Here is a 17,770-nt window from a genome sequence, read left to right on the forward strand (position 1 = left end):
TGTCTCCTTCTGATGGGAGGGGCCTTTGACACCATTAGTCCGAGAGGGGTTGCTCTGTAGCCTTTTTGGATGTTGCTGTAGGCTTTATCCAGTGTGTTTTTCCACCTTGTTGCTATAATGTTCAAATTTGGTGAATACTGACCTTAAGTCAACATGGTTAAAGTCCCCAACTATGATGTACACTGCATTGGGATAGGAGTTCTGCTGACTCCTTATTGCCTTGTGCAGCTCATCCATGGCTGAGTTAGTATTAGAATAGGCTGCACAGAAGGGATCCAGTGTTATATGAAGGTATATTTAAAAAAAGAAAGAAAAAAAGAAAACAAAGCATTAAAGCAAATGTTGTTGACAATTTTTGGCATTATTTATACTCTAATGTGCCACCTGTCTAACCTGTAAATAATGCACTGTATGTGTAGATTCTCCTGAGAGAACTGCCAAAGGTTTGGACTTTTCAGCTGAATTCCTGTGGCTCTGTTTTTCATAATCTAAAGCCATTTCCTCACAGCTTGCCTTACCTATAATGAGGTGAGCAGAGTAAAGGGCGTATTATAAATGTCATTCCATGCACTATTCAAATGGACAAGCCAAGGGAATATTGGCAAACATTACAGGGTTTCTTTGCAAGATGAAACAGTATGTGTGATGCTGAGCTCAATTTCTGGGCCAACTATATGTTTTGCTTTATGCATTTAAATGTTTACCACTTTTTTTCCTCTCCTGAAACTCAAAGATGTCTTATAAACTTAGACAAACTTCTCCAAAACACATTTAAAAAATGATTTCAATGATAATTCTTCACACTTTGGTAATCCTTTCTATTACAACTTCATAATAATGCCATAATAGTGGTGTAATAATGTGGAAACAAGACCGTAATAATATGGAAAACCAAGTTAATAAAGTAATGTTTCCACATTATTATTCCAAGTTTCTGCCCCCTTATTACTCAATAACATAAACTTCAGTGCAATATTACTCATTGCTAATATAATACATGACTTTATGACATACCAATATATCAAAATTTACTCCTATTCTTACTGTTTTATTATACAAAAGCAATCCTTTCTACTTTACTTTATGGATATTTTATTTAAATTCATGTGTTTTTGTTAGACATTGTTGGAAGAAAGGCATTAGTTCACAGGGCACTAAATAAAATACACTGTTAAAAAAAGAATTGTTGCAAAAACTTAAAAACTCAAGGCAACCCACTGCATTTACGTTTTTAGGTTCTGATGGATAACTTATAATTTCAAGTTTAGGAGAAAAGTTGCTTCAACTAATGTTTTTGTGTTTACAAAATTAATAACTGTGCTTTTTCTTAACTCATATTTTATTGTCTTAGCAATGTATTTCCTAAAGTTTACACAAGGTATTAGTTTTAGTTTTGGCAACGTATTTCCTAAAGTTGACAAAATATATTTTTCATTGTTTTAACAATGTAATTCCTAAAGTTTACACAACATATTTTTTTTGTTTTGCCAATCAATTTCCTAAAGTTTAGAAAAAGTATCCTTTATAGTTTTCATGAGGTGCTCCCTGTTGTATTAATGAATGTTTACACAATTTTGATTTTCAAATAACTTTGTGTTCAAACACAACTGTACCACTGACAATGTTTTGAGATGAGCCATTTTTAACATACTGACAACATTTAGCCACAAATAAAGTCCTTTTCCAAAAACAAAAAAAAGGTCAAATTTTTGTAACAAATGTTACTCATCCAATTTTAAAGGTGTGGTATTGTCAGACAGAAAATCAAACCTATCTTGACTGATAGTCACTAACAAACAGATTCAAAACATCAGATGGCAGGATATGAACTCTTCTATCTGGTTTCCATACAGCAAACAAATGTGTACTTGAGTTCTTTGGGAAACTCCATGTTGACCCCATAAAGTAGGCCAAACAGGTAGGCAAAGGCAGTGGGAAGGTCTGGCAGATCATCAAGAATAATGTCCTCTTCCAAAACAATGGCAGTGTTGACCACTGTGGACTGCGAGTTGGGTCCCACATAGTCCTCCAGAACAGTGAGGATGCCCACCGTAACACCTCGGGTTGCCCTCTCAACTGGATCTGTATCCTATGCAAAATTAACAACAGTACATACAAGTCTCTGTAAACCAAAACTGAAGATTGAGTAGATTTGCATACTCACCAGACATGTTAAGAAGAGTTTGGTCTCGTCGTCACGAATAAATATCTGTAACCCTTCCAAACTGATGGTTCGTCGATGCTGGACTATGTTTGAGGCCTAAAACAAGGAAATCAAATAAGACTCAGTCTCATTTATAAACCTACCATTTTGTTTTTAAAACAGATTAAGTGTTGTTGCTAAAAATACAGCCTTAAGAAATAAGATGTTAAAATTAGTTATTCCAGATAATTGCTCATGGTTTTGTCAGTTTTTTTTAAAGTAATTTTGATGCACAACCAATGTAGCACACTTATGACATTTATAACAAAAAGTGGGATGAGAGTTGAACTGTCCGTCATGACCTGCCATCTGCCAAACACACAGCGCTGCTTGTTAGCTTATAATCCCATTCAGGAGGACACACTTTTTGAAAACTAACAATTTTTATATCAATTTAGTAAATATTTAATAAAGTATCTTTCGTTACATGTGTATGAACCTGAAGTTCCCAAAGTTTTGCAAACAAAGTTATATGGTACTATTTACCTAAAAATGCAGCCAAGGCCTCGGGCGTTTTTTATATAACCATTTAAATCTAGTTACAGAACAATCAGTTGTGCTGCATCAAATAAGAAGGCACAGAAATTATTTGTGCCAGTCCAAAAATAGTTTGTGTTCAATATAAGACAGAGGAGAACAGCACAGGCCTAAACCCTGCAGGTCTGACAGCAGGAGGTGTATCAGTCCAGTTTTCCATGTGGGAACAGCGTTTACACTGGAATCTGCCTTTGATGGCTTTTTTGGAGCAAATGTGACATTCAGCAGTATAACTCACACACAATACAAAACAATAACTACACAACAAACTAACTCTAGCCTCCAAACACGCTAAACGTCACTAATGTCTCACATATGAAAACTCGCGCTCTCTTTCTTTTGCGCGCCTGCTTTCCGTCGCGGGTGTCACTCCTAAAACTTCCCTTTCTCCCTAAACAACCAAGTGCCACATGTTGCCATATCATTTTTTTGATTGGCTGAGATGGTAAACTCTAACACCAATAGGGAAGGGGTGTATTTTCTTTTTTTTTTTACTCGCAAGTGGAGAGTGTTTGCTAGCGCGGTCCTTAGAAAACGCCGTTTTTACCGTTCTTCCCGCTGTAAACACCACTGTTTTGTTCAGAAAAAAAAAAACCATCGCGTGTATTTTTTATCATAACTCTGGTTTTACGTGGCCTGTCGACACAATTCAAAAACTGGTGTATAGTTTGAAGTCCGCACTTTCGTCCCAAGTTGAAATGGAGACTGAGTCGCTGCATCTTTTAGCTGTGTCATTTTAAATTGGTCATGTGGTTTTGACGAGCCGGCGCGTCCGTCGACCCCAGAGGGTTAAAGTCTGTTCGATATGACTCTTGCAGACTCTAGTCAGCCTTCGTATTTAAAATAACCCCATATTTACTGCTATGCTGCTTGTGCTCTGTAGCTGCTTCTCTGATTTTCCTCTCCCTCCTGTTTGTGTTTGGTGGAGCTCGCTGGGCGTGAGGACTCCACCACCCCGTTCACACAGAAACTAAACCACATATTTTATTGGCTAAATGTGATTTGAACAAATTAAACGACATGGCAGAGGGCGCCCCCGAATTTTTTTTTCGGTAGTATGGCGGCCACAGCCTGCACTTCATGAAATACACGTAGGGGGTGTCGCGAGGCTTGTCAAACATGGGCGCGCCTGTTTGGTAGGGATGTTTGTCGGATTTTCATTGTTTTGTGACATGGCGATTTTTATACCAAAACTTTAAAGCACTATTTTATGATGGAAAACATTCAAGTTGCTCACGAGGGCATTCAAGCAGCACGATTGAGTAAAACAGTCTAGGGGGGATCTTAAATGATGTAGTAAACACATATAAATACACAATAAAAGAAACATTACTTGCCTTAAGAAAGTTAAGATGAACACCTTAGCTGCATCCAGCTCCTGGTAAAGCCTCGTGTTTGCATTAAGGGAAACGGCCAGGTGGCTCTCAGTCCTTGCAAAAGTGCAATGTAGACCCCGTAGTATCCAAAACTATGAGATGCGCATGCGTGCTCAGGCATAGAAAGGCGCCAACACCTTAAACTCATGTAAAGCTTGAATTCATTCATTTTGCCAGCAATAAATTTCATCTGAGACCAACTTTTGCTCCAAAACGTTAAAGGATTAGTTGGAACCCTAATGTATTTGAGTTTATGGGGCAACTCAGCTTTTATTGTTGAATTGTGAAAGAAATGACTAAGCTCAGCAATTGCAAGTTTGATTTTTTACGGTGTAGTCAGCACATTTGGGCCAATTTGATAAAGAATATGAATTCACAGGTATGGATTCCTTCTCAGAAGCAACAGTTAAAAGAATAAAGACTGAGATTAATTTTCTGTTCTTTAGCGTGCAAAAGTATATTTCATAGAAGTAATGAAAGTCCCCATCTCTGGTTTATTTAAAGTCCTCACTTCCCTCTGGTCTTCATGGTGTCTTTGTACTCTTCCATGTTGTGTGCTCAGCTTATGTTTATGTTAAGATTGCTAGTTCTAGCTAATAAAGCTGCACTTTGAGTTGACTTTTCTCCGAGGGTTCCTGCATTTTGGGTCTGCTCTCCACCTACCACACAGCACGCCTTGACAATATTTTCTGTTACTGCAGCATGCAGAGGACTTCAACCATGAACTGATTACACACTGGATTGTGAATTCAAAGGATTTTCTTGTAACAGTCGATTGTGAACAGTCGATTTCATCTTCAGCAATCAAATTCATTCTGTTGGAGTTGTATTGATAACTCATTGGAGTGTTATTGGGAGAGTTACAACAACAACTAAAAGAAACTTAGATTAATCTGGAGCTACTAATATAGGTTAACTGGTAGCTGATACAAATCAGGATTTAAAATCTAACCTATGAAGAGAGAGAAACATTTTTTGTTTTGTTTTCTTGTTTTATCTAATTCCTTCTGGGATTTGGATCAAACAGGTAAAGTATGCATATTATGCACACACACATACAAACACACACATGCAGCTATTACCCATTTCTTATTTTTCTACTTAAGATTATTGAATGAAGACATTGATCTGACACGTATATAATGAAGCCAATTGGTTTATTGAAAAATCAGGTGGGTTTGTAAAGAAGAGGGTAAAGGAAAGGTAGAAGGGGGTAAAGGGGATCGAAAGGAGGAAAGGGATAGAGGAGAGAAAACCCCAACAATCCCCTCTGAGCAAGCACTAAGGCGACAGTGGGGAGGAAAAACTGCCTTTAAACAGGCAGAAACCTCCAGCAGAACCAGGCTCAGGAGGGGTCAGTCAACTGCCGGGACTGGTTGGGGGGTGAGGCTGAAAAAAGAAAAAGAAGATGGGAGGGGAGAGGTGTTGGGAGAGGTATTGAGAGAGGGGAGGAAGAGGGGAGAGGAGAGGAGAGGTGATAATTAAGATGGAACAGAGGTGGAGGAAGACAAGGTTACATCAGGTGAGGAGCACCAGTGTCCCTCCACCAGAACAAGCGGAAGCGTTTCTTCTTCTTCTGTTTCAGGCACTGTTCCATGAGCACTTTTTTCTCAAGGATGAGGGTTTTCAACTCATCGATTGATTCTGCATTTTGCTTCTCAAGTTGCTCACATCTTTTCTCCACTTCTTCTAATTTTGCTTGTTTCTCTTCAAGCTTGTCTTTCAGTTCTTTAGATGTTTCCTGCATTAGCTCTGCCTTCTGCATGTCTGTATTTCTCTGTTGTACTTTCTTGCTCATGTCTTCTACCTGCTGACTTCTCCTCTGGATTTCCTGAAGCGTGCACTGCAGGTCTTGATGTGTTTTCTCTAGTTGTTGGTTTTGCACTTCAGGTTGTTAGAAAGTTCTTCCAGTTGTGTTTTTTCTCAGCATTGCAGAGATCCTACTCTCCAGTTTTTTCTTTTCTCCTTCCAGTTTGGTTGTTTTGAATTTCATTTCATTATAAAATTCTTGCAGTTTTGCATTTTTCATCTGGAGAAGAAGTTTTTCTTCTTTCTGCTTCATGCCCAGTTGTTCGATCTCTTGAAGAAACTCTTGATTTTTCTGCAGTGTTTCATCAAGCGTTATTTGGAGCGCTTTGTACTTTTCCTCCATCTCTTCAAGCAGGCATTCCATTTCTTTCTGTTTTATTTCGTGTTGCTCGTTCTCTTCACGAAACTCTTTATTTCTGTGAAGTGTTTTGTCAAGCTTTATTTGGAGTGCTCTGTATCTTTCCTCCATCTCTTCAACCTTGCAATCCATTTCCTTTTGTTTCATGTTGTGCTGCTTTCGCTCTTGAAGCAACTGCTGATTTTTTGGCAGTGTCTTATTAAGCTTTCCCTGCAGCACTTTGTGTTTTTCCTCCATCCCTTGGAGTTTGCATTGCATGTCTCTCTGGATTTTTTCAAGTTGTTGTTTCTCTTGGAGGATTTCTTTGTTAATTTCCAGAGCTTCATCAAGCTTTACTTGCAAGCCTTGATTGTGTTTCTCCAGGTTCCGAAGCTTGGAATCCATTGCTTTTAGTTTTATGCTCAGTTGTTCGATTTCTTGAAGAAACTTGGTTTTTCTGCAGTGTTTCATCAAGCGTTATTTGGAGCGCTTTGTATTTTTCCTCCATGTCTTCAAGGTTGCAATCCATTTCTTTCTGTTTTATTTCATGTTGATCGTTCTCTTCACGAAACTCTTTATTTCTGTGCAATGTTTTGTCAAGCTTTATTTGGAGCGCTCTGTATTTTTCCTCCATCTCTTCAACCTTGCAATCCATTTCTTTTTGTTTCATGTCGTTTTGCTTTCGCTCTTGAAGCAACTGTTGATTTTTGTGCAGTGTCTTATTAAGCTTTCCCTGCAGCACTTTGCATTTTTCCTCCATCCCTTGGACTCCCTTGCACTGCATGTCTCTCTGGTTTATTTCCAGTTGTTCTTTCTCTTGGAGGATTTCTTTGTTTTTCTCTAGAGCTTCATCAAGCTTTACCTGCAAGCCTTCACTGTGTTTTTCCATGTTCTGAAGCTTGGAGACCTGTTGCCTTCTCTCTTGAAGAAATTCTTCATTTGTGCGCAGTGTTTCATTATGCTTTGCTTCTAGCGCCATGTATTTTATCTCCATATCTTGGAGTTTGCACTGCATGTCTCTGTGGTTAATCTCCAGTTGTTCTTTCTCATGGAGGATTTCTTCTTTTTGTCCCAGAGCTTCATCAAGCTTTGCTTGGAGCTCCTGGTTCTTTTTGTCTTGGAGATCCTGTTGTTTCTCCACAATTATAACTTCCTTTTCTTGAAGCTGGTAGGACACTTTTTCCAATTCAGCTTTCATTTTCTCATTTTCTTGCACCAGGAACACAATCTTCTCTCTGTTCAAGAGATTTTCATTTTCCAGTTCTTCCAAGCGCTTCTCCTCTAGTTCTACTTGTTCATCCCAAGGAAGAGAACTGAGGTAAGGGTCTTCTGGTTCATCCCAGCGAAAAGAGCTGGGGTAAACTTCTTGTGTTTCTTGGTGCTTGTAGCATCCCCGGTTGAAAAGATGGTCTCTCAAACTGATGGTTCACAATCCTTTTATTAAACAGCCGTGTATGTGAACACACCGTAAGAGCTACAACATACAGAATAAAAGACTATTAGTAAATCAAACAGTGTGTTACCTTTAACCTTTTGACTTATTCATTAATCACAAATTAATTCTCTTTACCTTACATAACAAATAACACTAAAACTTGTAAATTATTGCATATAACAGTGAAATCGTTGCATCGCTGCCTAAACATGAAGAGGCACGTTAGCACCCTCTAGTGGGTGAAAACTTAGCCTTTACCCTTAGTAGCGGTCAGCAGCTATATGCTCTGTAAAACAACAAAGTACATATCCACAAGACAAACTTTGTTACAAACCTTGTTCCCTCATCAACCAGGTGCTAAGGAACTGCTTTCAACTCAGGATTGCACCTTAATAGCCGTTCTTTTTCCCATTCCCGTCCATTAACCATAGAGCACACCTTCTCTCTGTGCATTAAAACTCGCGCTTCTGCTATATAGTTTACGCCACTTGATTTACGGCACCTTGTCGCTCTGTGACTTTCAAAATAAAAGCATCCGCTGGGTCCAAGCTCCAACAATATAATAGCCACTCATAAGTTTACAAAACACTTTACAAAAGATTAATGAGGTAATTTACAGTGCTTTCCGTGAGACATCTTGGAGTGTGTTTAAATCACTATGAAAAGGATCCGAATGTTTTCAAATGTTTCTCTGGTGAACGTGAATGCTCTGAGCATGAATGCTGCGACACTGAGGCTATGTCCACACGTACCCGGGTATTTTTGAAAACGGAGATTTTCCGTTTTCGTTTTAAAAAATAATCCCGTCCACACGTAAAGGCAGAAATGAAGGAAAACGCTGCTAGGAACATGCCAAAGCAGCAGGTGGCGCTATATTCCTAACCGTGTAGAAATGTTGGCCAATCAGAAGTCTAGAAGCCTCGGTGGGAAAAAGTAAACAAAGATGGGGCATAGAAGCAGAACCGAGTCGTATATATGAAGGGACAGTAACTGTGTGTGTATATGTAAGCATTTAAACACTGCAGAGAGTACAATTAACAGTAACAGTATTGTAGAAATTCATTTCACCGAAACAACAACGTGGCGCACACTGTGACGTCAAAAAAGGCGCACACCTTTGACACTGCGTTTTCTCCGTTTTTCTCGTCCACACGTAAATGCAAAACCGGAGTTTTAGAAAATATCCACCCTGGCCGGAGTTTTTAGAAATCTCCGTTTTCAGTGACCGAAAACGCCGTTTACGTGTGGACGAAAGGTGCAAACGCATAGAAAAATCTGCGTTTTCAAAAATACCCGGGTACGTGTGGACATAGCCTCAATGCTGCAAAGAACAGACTAAAAGTTGTTGATTCTCACTAAATGAATAAATGAGTGTAAGTAGTTGTATTTTCATTGCTGTAGTTCTTTTGTACTTTTGTTTTTGGTATATTGTACCGAAATGCTGTTTTACCCCAAGCCCACCATGGTGCATTTATAAGAATATAAAAAATATATCTCCAAGAGATATGAGATCATTTTTTTATGGTGGAGGTGGGTAACACTATGCAATATATTCAGTTTTAGAATTTATATTCAATGTTAATTGCAACTACACTCAAAGTGTTAACACTGTCTTATTTTAATAAACAAAACTGTCATTTGCAAAACTAGGGTGTCACTTGGTGTGGCGAGAGATCATTTTAGGGTGGCAGATGCCACCCCATGCCACCCTTCTAGATCCGCCCCTGATTTCTATACACGTAACAGTAGCACCAAACAAACAAAAGGTCCTGTTTCCATATTTTTACACATGATCAAATGCATGAGCTCGACAGAAGGCAGCAGCCGCTGAGCACACACGTGGAGAATGACCAGGAGGAGTTGTCCCTGAGTGGACTTGTATGACCTTCAGTGTTCTAGAATCGAGCGCTTTGGATTATGTTCTTCATCTTGATCCTTTCGTTGCTGCCACTGAGCTTAATATAAAATTCATCCTAAAGATTAAAGCTTTCCAGCAATAATTAGTGATTGATTTACAGCGAGACTCTATTTTCATTGCCCCCTCCATCTCTAACCAAGGCTCACTGTGTCTCTCTGATACCGATATCACCCCTGACCTGACCCGATGTTTTTATTCTGGATATGTGAACGCTAATCAGTACTCTCATGCTGCTCTAAGCCTCTGCAAAGATGTGCAAGGTGCATTTGGCTTCCACAGCTGGGAATATTTTATTAGCCTGGTACATGACACCAGAAGCGCAGAGAGCGCGTGCATCATCCAGCGCAGAACCAGCAACAACCTGAAGCCACACAGAGACGACTGAAACCTCTCTTCTGGTTTAGCAGATACAAAATTTATCATAAAAAGCATGAAAACCCGTTCGACGTACAGTCCTTGGAAATTCAGCTTCGCTGCTTTCTACTTTATTTAGCCCAAATACACAGACTTCTAGAAGACCTTAAAGGGCTTTGAAATGCGAAAGCCTCTAAATTCACATGTTGATCTGCATATGGAAAAATGTGCCTTTAAAAATCCATCTATAACATTCGCTACACCTAAAGAAAAGCTTATTAAAAATGGACAGTAGAAATGCCTGTAGAAATACTCATAACTCAGAAATTAATGAAACTCCTCATTCTCCACTTTTATACAGACTAAATTATTGTTATGACAATTTTATCGATGAAAAAGAAAACCTACCGTGATTTTTAAGAAGTTACATCGTTTCTTTTTCTCATGAAATTAAAACAGCTTGCTGTCATAAAGTGAGACCTTAAACAGTAAAAACAGTTTTAATTTGATTCATAAACAGGGAAACTGTCGTTCACTAACACATGGCTTGTAAAGTTAAACAGGGAGCAGGTTTTTAAGCTGCTGACTCTTCTGGTGGAGTCAGCTGTCCAATGAGCCGCTGATAGTCACACTGTGGAGGAGCATGGTGTGAAGCCTGATCAAGCTTCTTACTGGCATCAAGAGACATCAGGACCTTTGAATGAATGTTTAAAAAACACAAAAAGCAATAATATAAAATAAATAAATGTTTCCTGCTTTTCAAATTAAAAATTCAAATGTAACTATTTCCATAGCACCAAATTCTCTAAACAGAGATTGTCTTATTGTAATGTGAGCATGTGCCCTGCTGTGACCTGCTCCTTACCTGACGCATGGCATCCTGCTGGCTGTACAGGTATAAAGATCCTATGGCAGCTTTTCTCACTGCACTATGGGAATCTGTGCATGCAGTTCTTAGAAGTAAGCCGGGCACATTTTCCTCCAGCAACAACGATATGGCTCCATCAACATTTAGCAGGTTTCCCAGGGCAGCGCAGCAGTGACGACGTGTGAGGGCATCAGGATCACAGATTAGAGATACCAGCATGGCCACGGTCCTCCTGGCTTCATGTGTCCACCTTCTCTCCACCTCCTCCTCCATTCTCTGCTCTCTTATTGTTTCCAGATCACTTGCTGCCTCAATATCTGAGTATCTCTGTTTATTTTGTTGATTTTCTATGCACCAACTCTCTCTATATATCCCCTTCTCACTGGGTTTGTCCATATGTAGCCCAGCTGCAATATAGCCTAACCAGTTCCCAACCGCCCTGCAAGCCACCTGCCGGACAGGCACGCAGGAATCATTAAGACTGTTTATCATGGCTTTGAAAATGTCAGGTTGGAGGGCACATTGTGTTAGAGGCCTGAATGGATCCAAATTTCCTAAAAATCTACACGTGGCAGCCCTGATCTGCTCATAGGAGTGAGCCAGTGCATGTTGCAGCACTGAGGTTTCTACATAAAGTTGCAGGGGGCAGGAGGGACAACGGGCTATCCGAGACAATAGAGTGAGGAGCTCCACAGCAGCTTCCCACAGAATTTCCAACTGCAGGAGTTCGGGGAGCAGAGAACTGGGAGTTCTGGTTGGAGGACTCTGATGGCTGGAGGCAGGAAGCTGGTCATCCCAGGATGGTGAGAAAAAGGAAGAAGCTGCTTTTGTGAGGTGGTCAATCGAGCGGTGGGGATCACACAGGAGCATGCGGCTCAGAAGGGAGAGAGGCAGCTCCAGTAGCTGAAGAGGAATGGTTTCAATTACCTGCAAAAGCACAAAAAACCCAAAATCACACAGAAAACTCACCACACATCAAACAGGCAACAACACTGCTCTCAAAAAAGTACAGACACATCCAGGTGAACAGTACTGCATGTCAGACATGAATGTAGTGCAAGAGTTATCCTGTGTTGCATCAGAGAACTATGTTTGTCGGTGAGATCTTTATTGGAGCAAAATAAGGCCCTGACCTGCAGGAGGCTTGTAACAATACCACAGCTGTCATACAACTGGAGAACTGTGGACAGCGTGTGTGGAGGCAGGTCCAGGGCGAATGGAAAACATAACAAGTGGCAGCTCAGTGTGGATAAAGTGTTGTGATCCAGATCCACCCTGGGTCTCCCAGGATTGTCCTTGGCAAACAAATTAAGACTGTAAGATATAAAAGAGGCTATTGTTAGCTCCTGGCATTGTAGCTGATTAATTAATTAATTAATTAAGACATCTCAACACTAACCAGTCGGTGCCCAGCAGGCGACCAAGAGCGTACACACATTCTGATCCATCATCACAAAACAGAGGAATGCACAAATATGCATCCTTGCAGAAGGCAAACAGCAAAGCAGAGAGAAAGGAATACAGCCCTGTAACACACACACACACACACACACACACACACACACACACACACACACACACAAAGAAGTAAAGTTTGATTTTCTCATTAGAAGTGTTTTCAGACACCGTAGGTTTCATAGGATGAGTATAATTACCATTTGCTGAACAGAAGTCAGAGTCTGATGTTGCACCTTCTAGGGAAGCACCGATCTTTTTCCACAGATTCAGAAAGAAAACTGGATTTAAACCCGAGGGCAAAGGGCCATTCTCATGCTGTTTAAACAAGAAAGCACAGACATTTAGTACAGATATGCTGCTAATATCCACTCATTTACATGTTTATCCAAATTTCATCTGCAGTCTGACCTCATTAAGTGCATCTAGGAACAAAGACAGCAGGCCATCACAGAGTCCCCAACCAGAGGGTGGAGAAATGTGGGGCTGATAATGTAGAAAAATAAATGGTTCACACATTTTCAGATCCCTTTAAGCTTTCATATTACTGCCAGGTTTACATGAGCTCCGTACCTCACATGGGTCCAAGACCAGAGTTTTCAGCAAGGATATTAGATGCTCCACATCAACTTCGACATCAACATTGTGTTGTGTGAAGAGAGACAAAACACAAGCAGCCAGAGGCTAAAAGACAGATAATCAAGTGTTTCACACAACAGACCAGCTCAAAAATATTACATGTAAAACATGCTGAACATGGCTGACGCTGTTGAAATATGTCAGTGGGTACTCACGACCAGACGACTGAGACTTGGTTGACTAAGAATTGTTTTGAAGGACATGGTGAACTCTTCCAAGCTAAGGTGTGAGAAGCAGATGGTGAGCTGCCATAGTTGGAATCACGTTTGTATGCGCTGAGTATTTCACAAATGAACAAAATCAGCTTCAGCGAAGAACAAAAAAGACTAATCAAACCTTTGTTCTTGTCTCACCCAGGCACAGTTCTTCTCCCAGTAGATCAGGACCACTGTGATCATTTCTTGCAGGACGGGGATACTCTGCTGGTGCTGAACAGGTGACAAAGTACAAAATAAGTGAGAAACACTGTTGCGGGATCAGTTCACTGGGAAACACTGTTTCAATCCAGAGTAGCAACCTTAATGAAATCTGAGCTTCCTACTGTATCCTGGATCAGGCCAAAGAGGACACGGGGTAGTCCAAGTTCAAGCCCAACGTGGTTCAACTTCTCAACCTCAGCAATCACAAGCAGATTATGTAGGACCCTCACTGGTTGCTGAATCTGCTGAACTTCTTTTACCACGCCCCCTTTTAGCTGTCCAAGAAAAGAAAAAAGAGTAGATACAAAACTGTTTTGAAGAAGGAGAAATTCACACCAAGTGAAACGCTGAAACAAATTACCTGAGCTTTAAATGCCTGGATCTTGGATTTAATCTGAGGTATAACGACACTGTAATCTAATATCTCTCTCTTTTGTCTGCTGGGATCTGATAGTTGGGCCAGATTCTCCCAGTATTCCTTGTTGTTTACATCCTGAAAGACCAAGAAATGACTGAGTGTCAGGTACAGTTGTGTTCAAAATAACAGCAGTCCAACATGACTAACCAGATCAATCAGTGTTTTTGGTATAAATCATATTATTACATGGCAAATAATTTATCAGTCGGTGTAGTAGAGTCAGAGAGACCCAATATTCATGATATGAATGCACCTGAGTCTGTGTAATTGAAGAATTAAGTGAAATGGGCGTGTTCAAAAATAATGGCAGTGTGGAGTCCAATCAGTGAGGCCACTGATTATGTGAAGAAACAGATGTCATTTGTGTGGCCCTTATTTAAGGATGAAGCCAGCACATGTTGTACATGCATTTCTCTCTGAAAACCTGAGAAAGATGGGTCGTGCCAGACATTGTTCAGAAGAACACCGTGCTTTAATCAAAACGTTGATTGGAGAGGGGAAAACGTACAAAGAAGTGCAGAAAATTATAGGCTGCTCAGCTAAAATATTTCTCCAATGCTTTAAAATGGAAAGCCAAACCAGAGAGACGTGGAAGAAAACGGAAGACTACCATTTGAATGGATGGAACAATAGCCAGAACGGCAAAGACTCCACCAATGATCAACTCCAGGGAGATCAGAGACGGTCTGAAGATACCTGTGAGTACTGTGACAATTAGAAAATGCTTGTGTGAGGCTAATCTATCGGCAAAAAGCCCGGGCAAAGTCCCACTGTTAAAAAAAAAAAGACGTGCTGAAAAGGATACAATTTGCCAAAGAACATATCAACTGGCTAAAGGAGAAATAGAGAAACATTTTGTGGACTGATGAAAGTAAGATTGTTCTTTTTGGGTCCAAGGGCCGCAGGCGGTTTGTCAGATGACCCCCAAACACTGAATTCAAGCCACAGTGCACTCTGAAGACCGTAAAGCATGGTGGGGCTGTTTCTCTTATTAAGGTGTCAGGGATATTTATCACATACCAGGGATCACTGATCAATTTTCTTATATCAAAATACTTGAAGAGCAAATGCCCTTGAAACGGGTGTTTCGAAAAGACAAAGACCCCAAACACACCAGTAAGCGAGCAGCATCTTGTTTCCAGACAAACAAAATTAAGATTATGGAGTGGCCAGCCCAATCCCTGGACCTTAATCCAATAGGAAACTTGTGGGGTGACATCAAAATGCTGCTTCTGAGGCAAAACCAAGAAATGCAGAGGAATTGTGGAATGTTGTCAAATCATCCTGGGCTGGCATACCTGTTTACAGGTGTCAGAAGTTGGTCGACTCCATGCAGCACAGATGTGAAGCAGTTCTCAAAAACGGTGGTTATACAACTAAATATTAGTTTAGTGATTCACAGGACTGCAAAATCTTAATGTTTTTTTTTTTTCAGTTTATTGAGTAAATATTTGAGTTTGTAATGAAAAATGCAGACACTGCTATTTTTTTGAACAGCCCAATATCATGTTTTCCTTCATTTTCTGTAAAGTAATTGAAACATTGATACTTTTTTCTTCATGTTTTAATGTAAAACATAATGTGCAGTGTTGCCAATGAATAGAAAAAACATGATATATGGATTTTGAGCTTTACTCACATTTTAAAACACTATTATTTTGAACACAACTGTATCTATTAATTTAAGAGGGCAAATTTTATTTTATTTTTTTAAATTACCAAAGCAGATGCTCTACTGACAGAGAAAATATAAATATTTTCTAACGCGTGGAAAAGGCAGCTGTCTCTGACCTGCAGCCGCAGTGTGGCCTGGCTTTTCTTACTGCATCTCTGCACAAGTCGCGGCCCGATCTCTTTAGACCTGTGCTTTGATGTCGACCTAGCTTGAATCTTCGGTCCGAGGCTTCCATTAGCAGCCATCATATCCAGCTGACCTGAGGTAACAGAAACATCGCCACGGGAGGGCTTGGGGTTGTGCACTCTAGGGGACATTGCTGCTGCCATCGCACCATTTTTCCTTTCATCCTTAGTTTTCTGTCAGTCCACACAGAACAGGTTTAAGGCCCTCCGCTGATTTCACTGTACAAACTTTTACAAATAATGAAATAATAATAATTACTGATTACTTACTTTGGCACCGTCACTTCCTGGTGGTTTCCTCTTACTGCAGTTGTCTGTTTGTTCCCTGACCTTTTGCAACAATCTGCTTTCTCCAGAAGCCGGTACAGTCTTCTCTGCCACTTGCTGGAGTTTCAACGCCAGCACGTCAGGGCTGGGTTTTACCGTCAAAGGGCCGGACACATTTGTGTGTGGCAACACTGCAAACACATCACATGGGAATAAAACCATGAAAGTCAGGCATGACAATGTGTCATTTACATTTTAAAGCTTTCTACTAAAATCAGGAGTTTTAATAATCACCTAGAACACCATCAGCAACAAAGGGATGGTGCAAGAGGTCAGGCCAGGACAACCGTTTCTGGGGGTCTTTGGTCAACAAGCCTTTCAGGAAGCTCTGCAAAGAAATTATTAGACAGTAATAATATAGAAGACTGTGCATTAGGCAACGATTTGTGTTAGATTTGTCTCAAATGACCCCTTCAAGAGACTCATAATTGCAACATAATCTTTTACAGGCTTAAGCAAGGCTTAAAAATTTTCATCTAGCCTTTTTAGAATATATTGAAGATGTTGGCTTCAACCTAAATATAACACAAGGTGAGTAAAGTGTAGCTTTACTGTACCGTGCAAGTGCTGCTCATGGTTTCTGGCCATTTCACTTGGGCTTTCACAATGAGCTGCATTAGATTGAAGATGGAGTTCGTGTAGAACGGAGGCGCCCCCGTGTGGAGCTCATAAAGGATGCATGCCAAAGACCAGAGATCAGCAGTGTGGTCATATGGTTTCTCCTCCACCAGCTCAGGGGACATGTACAGCGGCGTTCCCTTGATAGAAGTCAGCACTAAGGTGGAGACGCTCATCGCTCTGGCAAACCTACAGCAAGACTGCATCATGTCATTTATTCTTTTAGAAACAATTAAAGCTTTCTTCTTATCAACATACTTCTATCAACATACCCAAAGTCGCAGAGCTTCACCACACCACTTTTTTCTAGCAGGATGTTTTCGGGTTTCATGTCACGGTGAAGAATGCGATGGGAATGTAAATAGTACAGAGCAGAGACCAGCTGGAGGGAGTTATATAGGGAGTTATAATGATCATCGGATTATGCAAAGACAATCAGTTGACAGCGACGTATTTGAGAGTTGAGAGAAATGTTAGAATACCTCTGTTTCTGTCTCAAAACTGTCAAAGAGCTGGACAATATTGGGATGCCGAAGGTCTCTCATTATTTCAGTTTCTTTTTTTAGCATTTGAAGGTCATTTTCAGAGCGGCCCAGCTTTGGCATGACTTTTAGAGCCACCACCTCATGGGACAAAGTTTAAGAGACAATGTGAAGCAGTGTCGTGTCGTTAAACAATCAGGAAACTAAACTCTGTCCCCGTCGATGCTTACCATACTGGTACCCTTTCTTCTTCCCTTGTAAACCCGTCCAAATGAGCCCTCTCTCACCGGCGACAAAACGTCATAGGAGTTCATTTCTGCGGCAGTTGGCTCCATTAGAGCCGACAAAAACCGTAAATTTCAAACTTTGACATCAATTAAACATACGTCTTCCCATTAATTCCCAGACAGGCTTTACAACAAATTATACTAATATCCCAGCTGCAAATATCAGTGCACTGCAAATCATCACACGCTATTTTAGAGACATAAAACTTGAAGTGGCTGGGTTTTACACAGGAATACTTTATAAACCGCCTATAAATCAAAGGCAGTAGATGCACATCATCTTGTTAGAAGACAATCCAGTTTGTCTGCAAAGATTGTTTAAAAATACACATAGCTGCTTCATTTCTGTACTTTATGCATAACAAGTAACTGAGGCAATAAAACAGCTTGAAATCCTAACCAGCCCATTGCGTCACATTAAGTTAGAG

The 17,770-nt window shown here is 40.3% G+C and overlaps 1 protein-coding gene across 1 annotated transcript; it reads right to left on the reverse strand.

Annotated features, from left to right (window-relative positions):
* Nucleotides 1-10,523: 10,523 nt before the first annotated feature.
* LOC102078184 (serine/threonine-protein kinase 36) lies at nucleotides 10,524-17,396 on the reverse strand. The gene is made up of 18 exons (XM_019363622.2): nucleotides 17,286-17,396; nucleotides 17,056-17,196; nucleotides 16,846-16,955; nucleotides 16,513-16,762; nucleotides 16,190-16,283; nucleotides 15,899-16,086; nucleotides 15,560-15,802; nucleotides 13,712-13,843; nucleotides 13,449-13,625; nucleotides 13,268-13,359; nucleotides 13,087-13,150; nucleotides 12,866-12,976; nucleotides 12,704-12,778; nucleotides 12,493-12,610; nucleotides 12,237-12,363; nucleotides 11,971-12,151; nucleotides 10,835-11,764; nucleotides 10,524-10,663 (listed from the first exon to the last, which is right to left on the reverse strand). Exons 1-18 carry the CDS (start codon nucleotides 17,388-17,390, stop codon nucleotides 10,544-10,546), a joined length of 3,258 nt encoding a protein of 1,085 aa, XP_019219167.2. The 5' UTR covers nucleotides 17,391-17,396; the 3' UTR covers nucleotides 10,524-10,543.
* Nucleotides 17,397-17,770: the final 374 nt, after the last annotated feature.

Source organism: Oreochromis niloticus, linkage group LG10 (genome assembly GCF_001858045.2).
Source record: "Oreochromis niloticus isolate F11D_XX linkage group LG10, O_niloticus_UMD_NMBU, whole genome shotgun sequence".
Lineage (NCBI taxonomy): Eukaryota > Metazoa > Chordata > Actinopteri > Cichliformes > Cichlidae > Oreochromis > Oreochromis niloticus.

Excerpts from the sequence above, each read along its gene's own strand:
- LOC102078184 (XM_019363622.2), bottom strand. The coding sequence starts at position 17,390 with ATGGAGCCAACTGCCGCAGAAATGAACTCCTATGACGTTTTGTCGCCG. Across the intron at positions 16,284-16,512 it reads CCATGAGCAGCACTTGCACG|AGCTTCCTGAAAGGCTTGTT; the intron begins GTACAGTAAAGC and ends ATTTCTTTGCAG. Across the intron at positions 11,765-11,970 it reads TTGTTACAAGCCTCCTGCAG|GTAATTGAAACCATTCCTCT; the intron begins GTCAGGGCCTTA and ends GTGCTTTTGCAG.